The sequence below is a fragment of the Diachasma alloeum genome, unplaced genomic scaffold (genome assembly GCF_001412515.2).
Source record: "Diachasma alloeum isolate Michigan unplaced genomic scaffold, Dall2.0 Dall_scaffold_00187, whole genome shotgun sequence".
Lineage (NCBI taxonomy): Eukaryota > Metazoa > Arthropoda > Insecta > Hymenoptera > Braconidae > Diachasma > Diachasma alloeum.
Window position 1 is genome coordinate 1,290,889 of NW_021680353.1, and position 9,508 is coordinate 1,300,396.

Genomic DNA, 9,508 nt, shown 5'->3' on the forward strand with positions numbered 1-9,508 from the left:
AAATATTAATTTAAGCGGAGAAATTCAAATTCACTTAGCTAATTTTTGAATTCCAAATACTTTAAACTGGAGTATTTTCCCAAGGCTAATGTATGGATATTCCTATTATTCAATAAATTTTATCGATTGAAATAAAATAGTGTAAAATTATTTTATGGAATTTCTGCCCATTGGATTCGAGAATTGGAAAATTTTATGAGTTGTTTTCTCTGTTTGTTGAGTATTAATAAAGGGGAAAGTTTGAAATGTTCAATGTTTTTTGTTACAAAAAAGAAAATTGTTCATTATTTTATTCCAGTTTCTCAGGTGCACACAAAAAATTGAAGTAATTGTCTAACACAATTCAAAGTATTTTCATTTTCTTACCTCGATTTGAGACAATAGGTATCCTTGAAGTAGCTAATATTTGTTTCAATTTTGAATATTTTACGCCACAAAAATGTATTTGAAATATTTAATCACATCTTTATGTAAAAAAACAGAAAAAACTAATCAATGGAATTTTTATGTAATTTCATTGTATTTTATTGCACAATATAAACATTCTTTTACCAAGTCTGGCTCTTGTTTTGTAGTTTATTTATTTTTATTTTATTTTTTTTTCAAATGACTAAACGGTTAATCACGAAAACTTTATTGATTGAGAAAAAATTTTAATTACTGATAAAAAATTGATAAGTGATTTCCAAAAATAAAATAGATTTTACTTTTCCCTAATCATGTGAAGGTATCCATTGACAGGTAATCCATTCACAGGTCTTCTACTTAATTGTTAGGGTTCAGAAGTAGCAAGTTAAATTTCGATTTATCATGATAATGAGCGATTCTAGGAGTAAATGTCAAGAAACAGTTTTTTTTTTGAAAATCTATTCAGCTAGAAAAAAAATCTTTTTGCTTTATCTCCTGAAATCACTCATTCCCACATAGATAGATCATTATGAGAAATATAGGATCTGGATGCAAAAACTTTTCACTCTGTTTTATACTCCATCATTCAAGCTCATAGCTATTTATTAGGAGCCCAATGTAAGATTGATCATCTATATTCATGTAAACACACACTGATACTATTTGGTCCAAGGGAAGTGCAATAATTTCATCCTGTCGATTGGTTTTGAGTAAGTGCACCAATGGTACATATTGCTCATCAATAGTGTCAGTACGTACTCCAAAGACACGATCATATCGCAATGTCCGTGTTATTGCATAATGCATTGGTAGACACAAACATTCATGCAAACAGTCACAATAAGGGGTGACTTTGATGAAGCAATGAATGGATCCTAATCTTTCTTCATCGTGGTGAATGTATTGAACATGAGAAGATTGAGTGTTTGAATCTCTCAAGTATGTTTCACAAATAATCAATTTATTTTGCTTCAAAAGACGTTTGTATGTTTGTACTCTGCCCATCGGTATTCGAGATCGATTCATTGCTTCCAAAATCTGGACTGGAAGTTCTGGAAGGACTTTGGAATATGTTCCCACGGTGTAACAGCTGGTTGATATCTTCTCACAGATTTTCACTTGTTTCTTGCGGCGAAAACAATAATTCTTTATTGGACCTTCTGGGAGAAAATCAAGATGTCGCCTCATCACAATCAATTGTATGTGTGCCGTTGCTATTTGGGAATCTATGTGTGAATTTATATGAATTTTTCAGTTGTACTAATCATAATTTGCTTTTGCAGTAACAGAGGCGAATATACACTATCAGAGACAACTTTTGACAGTAATGAAAGATGCCTATAGGAAGAAAACAGAAGAGACTGTAACACATGAGAAGCTTGATATGTTTCAGGTAATACCTTTATTTCCATGATTAAAATCAAGTAACGGATATTCTAAATTGAATTTTGTTGAAAATCACAACTAGACTTTTACTATTTTAATATTTTCGGATCTATTAATCTATCAATTTCCAGATCCCTGATCAATTCACTCAACCTGGAAAAGATAAGGTATTACTAATTATTACAAATGAACTTTCTTCGTTAGCCATTCACTAATCTTAACAAAAATTTTCAGATAGAAATTTCCCCAGACTGCGGAATTTATTTTCCAGAGTATAAAAAAAATAACATGGAAAACAACTCCAGGAATGAAAAAACTGGTCTCTTCGACTGGGAATATGCACTGAAAGCAGGACTCCTTGAAATCTATGGTAAAAATATCGTAGATTTCTCTGGTAAAGGAAAGAGGGCAGGATCCAGACCAGGAATTTCAAGCAGAGTTTATGATGGTCTATATAGTAAGCATCACTTGTCGATTTTTTAAATTTGGACGTCGTTGAAATCGATAATTATCGAATCGATAATATAAATTCATGAATAGATTGAATTTCACTTGAAAATTATTTGTTTGTTAAACTCAAAATATCTTGAAAACAAGTAGTTTTAAGAAGAAATGTCAGTAGATATTTTTTGTAGCTTAAGACATTTTTAGCAAACAATGTCTTTAGAAATTTCTTCCTAAAATCACTCATTATCGAGATAATCTTCTAATTGAAACTCAATTGAAGATGTTCCATTTCACTCGAGTCATCTCACCACTTATTGGTTGTTTCAATTATTTCGGTAACGAGTTATGATAAACCCAAATCTCCAGAGACTTTTTCAGCCTACAAAATATCCCCCAAAAAAATGCATTCTCACTTCTCCCCCTGAAATGAATAATTATCTAAATATTAGATAAATTTATCAATAGGTTGCATTCTTAGAAAATATTATTTTTATTTGCACTTGAAATCAGTTAAAAACGAATGGATTTAAGGAAAAAAGTCAGACAATATTATTATCAAAACGAAAAATTTTTGACGAAAAAGTTCTCTTCAGTTTTTCACTTTCAAACACTCATTATCATTTCAATCCCATGATTAATAATTGAATGAAGATTTTAAATTTCACTTGAGCTCTTTCGTCATTGACTAATTTTTCTATTATCTTATAAATGAGTGATCACAGAGCAAAACCTCAGAAGACCTTTTTCGAAAGTTGTGAAATTTCGAACAAAAATTTCTCCTGATTTTTTGTCCCAAACATGCTAATTATCGTGTTAATGCACGATTTACAATTAATTGACAATGTTATGCTTGATAAGAGATATTTTGGCACTTAGTAACTTTTCCATTGTTTCATTAGTGAGTGATTATAGAACGAAACGTCAAAAAACCTTTTATATAGTTGACAAAATTATCTACAAGAAATGGATTTTCACTTTCTTCTCTCAGTAATTATCAAGATTATTGAATAAATGTATCATTAGCTCAGATTCTCATGGGAATGAAGGTTTTGTTCCATTGCAAATATCTCACAAACGAGTATTCCTAGGGAAACATATCAAAAAAGATTATTCGAAGCTTAAAAAATTTATAAAATGAAAGCGTATTGACATCTTCTATTAAAATGACAGATAATTCCGTAATTAATACCTAATGGCAGATGTCACATTTGACGCCAAGATTAGACTACTTGCCAATTGCTCAATTATCTCGAGAAGAAGTGATAGTAGGGCAAAATGTCAACAAATTTTTTCCGTGATTGACAAAATTTCCTACACCAAATGTATTTTGACTTTTCCCCCAAAAATCAATCACTATCAAAATAATATTAGATAAATTTATGAATTTACAAATATAAATTACTAAATCAATGATTTGATTCCTAATTAAATGTAACTTCATTGCTGCAGACTGGCTGAACAACCAAAACCATCTATTGAAACCTTTAAATGACAAGGTATACTTGAGGGCAACTAATAACCTTTGTCATAACAAAAGGAAATATCGAGACTCTAAGCAAGGGAAGAAGATGTTGAAGACTGGAGAAAAAGCATCACAACTAAAAGGGAAAAAACGTGAAAGATCTGTTGCGCTTGAGGAGTCATCAGGCGGGGCTGCTGAGAGTAATGGAGAAATTAGAAAAAAATTACATATTTCTGCAAATGATGGGATCAGTCCCTTAAAAACGCTGAACAGTCCTAAATGACAAAAAATGAATAAACAGGATAAAAGAGAACAGATCAGGGTATACTGATGATACTACTAATGTAGCCAACATCAATGTGTCCAATATAATGCAAACTCCAGTCTCCAACAGCCTCAGTACTTGGAACAGCAACAGGAACTCAGCAATGTTTAAAGAAAAGGGATTGGCCTCACCCGGGAAACTTTTCTCTTCACAATAATTTTGACCCCCAACGTCAGCATCAATGGTTCCCCGACTACTCCCAGGGTTCCTTCAATTCTCAAGGATATGGCTATCCATCAATAAATCAGCATTGGCAGAACGGAGATCAATTCAATGCAAACTTCTATCAGCAAAATAAAATGAATTATCAGTACCAGCAGCACGTGCAACCTTTCACCCCATTACAAAATATGTCTACATCATATCCACAGGCCTCAACCCCATCGGTTCCCTTCAACGCCGAACATGGGAACCAACAGACTCGGTCACCAGCCAGTCAAACCTTCTCGGTTCCAATTACTCCACCCCCTAATTATCAGCAATCCACGTCGCCATTGCATGCCCAAGGCCCATCAGCTAAATGAAATTTGAAACTTCCAGTCTTTCCGACATTGGTCCAGTTGCCATTTGAATAGAAAATCCATCTACAAGCATTGGAGTACTACCATTCTCAATGGAAAAATGAAACTTGACGACCATTTAGGGGCTGGACTGGACGATAGTTATGATTTTCGCCATGATGCAGTTGAACACTTCTCAATACTTTCATCTGTCAATCAAGGAAGAGAAAAACTGTTTGATAATAAAGTTGAGAAATTGATTCTTTTGAAAACATACTTGAACTTCTGAGATCGGATATCCATGAATCGCCAACATCCATGTAACTGCTTCATTGCATCCAGGAGTCGTCAAAGATCCTTGGTAACTTGCTATGACATCGGTAGTATTGACTACGTCAAACTTCGATATTGGGAATGGAACTATGTCTGCGTCTTTGCCTTCTTCGGAGAGTATCGAGGCGATATTTACGATGTCATTAACGGCATATGAAGATTTGTCCTGTATATTGTTGATCTGGAATTACACTACTATTAAAAATTGTGCTGCATTTCACACCGACGAAGAGGCAATCATACAAAGAATTTTTGTTGTATGTTAGGAATCATGGAATAGGAGACTTAACAAGCAAGAGTGATATAGTACAAGTGGGAAATGGTTTTTGGCTTCATATAGCATAGTTGTTTTTGCTAATAAATTCACAATACGCTGCAGAATTTGGTGCATCATATCGTACTATCATATATCATTTGTGTATCATTGTTTTGTTCAATTAAGTTATATGTTAACTTTAATGAACAGTTTTAGATTTCTCTGATTACTTTTTTTCTGTATGAATTTCCAGGAATGGAGGATTTTTTTTCTCCATTCCCGACAATAGTAATCGTAAGTTTTACATCATAGAACGATCCAACTACTGCGAGTCCATCAGGTTGTTCAACGGCTGCTGAGAATGAACCGTAATCGAGTTTCCAGTGTACCATGTGGGCCTCAAGGACGAACCTTTAATGGTTCCAATACAGAATTTGGATTAGAAAGTATACCATAATGAAATGTAAACAGTAACGGAACAGTGTTAATAAGTATCTTACTTTTTTCCATTGACCGTGTGTTCGCTTCCAACATTGTTATCCGCCCCCCAATGAAAGTGGGATTCTTGGAGAACGTATCGACTACTGAGAGGTCCACCAGATAAATAGGGTCTTCTAGATTCATCCGCCCACTTGGGAATGATTTTGACTAAAAACATATCATGAGATGGGTTCATTTTTGGTCTGAGTAGTCTAAAGATTGAATCTTGCGATAGTACTGTGTATGTAATAGATGTAAAGATTTACTTGTGTGTCCGTTATTAGCCCCGGTTATAATATCGGGTGTGTTTTCATACCCATTCCACTTGAGCGATATAATATCCTGCATTAATACGTCGTTTTCATTGTAATCAATGTTAATTGGTGATTGTGATTTACCATCACAGCTTGGATTTTCATTCCTCCATTCCTCAGGGCGTTCATATGAAAAACCTATAATGTTGGTTATTGAATTAAATGTACGATAACAAACCTGCCTCGCGATAGGCGCTAAAAATGACTGAAGTATCTCGGTAGGTTTTAGGAAATTGTACTCCTGAAACATTCTAGATTGAATCAATAGACAGAAAATACAATGCGGAGTTTCCGCAATTACTATGTGCATTTTACACATGAGCTCCGCCACCCTATAATCCTGTGTATGAAGCATCACCAGCTACTCCTCAACAGTTGTAGCATTAACCTTATCATCTGTTTGATTAATGTCTAATTTGTGTGTTTTTTTCGAAGTTTTCTACTCATTCATTATAATTTACATATTATAATTATAATTATAATTCACATACTTATCGTTTATCATGTTGTAACAATGTTCTTGATCATTTTGAATTTAGTGCTGAATTGAATTTAATAAAATAGTTTAATGAACACAAAATGTTTTATACTCATTTATAATGAGGGGAGGGGGGGCTGCACGAGGAGGGGGGTCACGTCAAGATGGGGGTGTAGCGCCTCGCTACACAAACACCAACGCGGAACACACGCACGGATACGACAACGCTGAGAGACGACTGGACATCGGTGACACCATCGCGCTCCATCACGCGCNACGTTGAAAGTAGGTTGAGGAGTCTATTTATATTGGAATTTTCAACTCAATTTCAACGTCTTAAATCCATGTAGCGACGTTGAAAATGGGTCGAAAATCTCGGGAAAATTTTGACTCGGGATCCCGCCTACTCCATGTTATAATCATACATTTCATATATTTTTCTGACATGTGCAATTAGAATAGTAATGAACATTAGATGTGTTACATCTGCAGACGTTTTCAGCGTCGGAGGACAACTTTTGGAATGAAGCATTATTAGGTCATCCCACTTCTGGTGTCACACTTTTTCTTTTATATATCTGAACAAGCGATAACCGACGTACAATGATACTTTCATAATTCAGTAATCTCTCATTATTATCTTTCATTATTCAGTAATCTCCTCCGTTACTGACGACGCGCTCCCAGACTGCTGGCAATTCTCGAACACCATGTAGAGTGCCATTTTCATTCAAAATGGAAATAATTCTATGCAACTCAATATCTAACTGCTCTTTGCCATTGTAACGAGTACCTGACAATTCCTTCTTCACGTCACCAAAACAATTGAAATCACACTGATTCATATCGGGAGAATATCGTTGGTGGAAAAGTTCTACCCAACCTTCATTGTCAATTGACTGCCGAACGATGCATGCTTAATGTGGTCTAGCGTTATCGTGTAGAATAAGGGGACTTGTTAAGTGATGTTCTTGTGCCCATTTGGGAATACTGCCCTCCAAAAATACCTTATAACGTTCAGATGTCACAGTTGTATTTTCTGCATAAGTCGTCCAAATGCGATCCCTCTTATATCCATTGCTACTATTAGCAGTATCTTCCGTTCGTAAAGTTCTGCACGTTGTAATCTTGGCGCTGACGTACCTGGTTCCACCCAAGATCGTGATTGATGTTTTTGAAGAGGGGTATAAAATTCGACCCAACTCTCATCTACACACAGGAGCCTAGAAAGTGTATTTTTCTTACGACGATACCACGCCAAGTTGCTATGTGCAGCTTCATAGCGAAATTTTTTTTGATCGTCAGTTAAACTGTGAGGTATCCATGTTGCCAATTTCTTAACCAGACCTAAATCTTCGGTTAGTACTCTATGCACAGTCGAATGAGGAATACCAAATTGGGTGGAAAGATCGTTGACACTTACTCTAGGTGACTGACGGAGAGCTTCTGCGACTCTATCTCTTCCTTCTAATCTATTTGATGACATTGGTCAAGGGACCCACACCTCATCTTCATCGGACGTTCGACTTCGATTATAGGTATTGAGCAAGCGTTGTATTGTTCGTTTATTTAATGCATTGCGGCCAACACATTTCACTAATAACCCGTGCGCAACTCCTCCAGAGTAATCTAATAGGGCACAAAATTTCAGGAATATTCGTTGTTCCACTACAATCACAGATTTTTTCAATTTTTCCATCGTAAATACTGCAACATAAATGAAACGAAAAGTATACGACATTGCTATACTGAATGAGCAATACTATCATGTTACTATTTTTTTCGTCAGATGGGGCAATACTATACCAGCTGGAAAGGAAAAGGTGACACCAGAAGAGCGATGACCGGATGATCTATGTAATATTTACGGAAACAATGGACTAGAATTTTTTATATAAAAACGTGGAAAAACAAAATTCTGAATAGATAATTGTGTCAAATATTTTTACATATTGTTTTTAGTTTGGACGATGATGAGTTTTGAATTTAAACTAGACTTTCATTCAGAAATCACAATGAAAATTTTGTCATGGAGAAGTAGCAGCAGTGGAACATTCATCTTTGGAAAGTTCCTTATAAATTTTTATAGCCGATTATTAGCGATTTTGAAATTTTGAAAGTTTTTCGGTTTTGAACTCACAATTAACTGGAGTTTCTAAATGTAATCCTTAAGTTTTCAGTTTGTGTATTTTTCCGTAAAACAATCGTCTTTCGTTGCCAGAAGCAAAGTTCTTCTGACCCTATTATGCATCTCTTATTGAGTCATGTTCACCCACTTGCTTATAATGTTGACATAAGCTTGAAAGTTTTTTGTTGACAACGTCCACATCCAAGGAAGTGTTTAATTAGTCCTCTTAAAATGCAAGAAGCACTGCTACTTTCGACTCAAGGACGCAGTGTCCGTGTACATTTTCGTTCCATAGCTATTTACTACTATCCAATAGGTAACATGATACGACGCACTATATCGATTCTGTCGCCAATCATTATATTGGGAGATCGAAGTGTCAGATCAATTCCCTAAGTAATTTCCACCAACTCAAATTAACGCTCCACGGTTGCTTCTAGACTGGCTCATAATTTTGGTTTTGAAGAGCGGTTCAATTCTTGATGGTACTACGACTCAACTTTTGATGGGGGAAAATTATGGTGTGATTTTTACAACTTATTATTCTTTGAGAGATCGACCAGTCAGCTATTTCAGCATTTGATTTCGAAGATGAGGTTGATCGCCCGTTACGTGTCACTCTCTTGCAATGACAAGTGCATCCACCGTGTGGTTAAACGTTTCTCGTTGATGTTGTATTTTTGACAGCCCCATTGGTGAGATTGAGTTGAATATTTATCGCGTATTTATAACAATAATTGTGAAATTACTGAGAGAAGCTATTTTATAGATTTTTGGATATCACAGATTATATTAATAAGAGATGAAAATCTAAAAAAAAAGTCATACTCTTGATAACTAGAAATTGCTCATCTCTGGATTGACTACCATATGAAGCAAACCCTTGCGCATATTTCTTCTCTCGGCCTCAGCAAATTTGGATGAAATTTCAGAGATCTAGAGATTCCACTTTGAACATTTTAGAAATATTTGGTTAGAAATATTTAGTTGA

The 9,508-nt window shown here is 35.0% G+C and overlaps 1 protein-coding gene across 1 annotated transcript; it reads right to left on the bottom strand.

The window, feature by feature from the left end:
* Window positions 1-4,876: 4,876 nt before the first annotated feature.
* LOC107048341 (carbonic anhydrase 2-like) lies at window positions 4,877-5,945 on the bottom strand. Its single transcript, XM_015271482.1, has 5 exons — window positions 5,864-5,945; window positions 5,618-5,765; window positions 5,423-5,528; window positions 4,950-5,042; window positions 4,877-4,897 (listed from the first exon to the last, which is right to left on the bottom strand). The coding sequence occupies exons 1-5, from the start codon at window positions 5,943-5,945 to the stop codon at window positions 4,877-4,879; spliced, it is 450 nt and encodes a 149-aa protein (XP_015126968.1).
* Window positions 5,946-9,508: the final 3,563 nt, after the last annotated feature.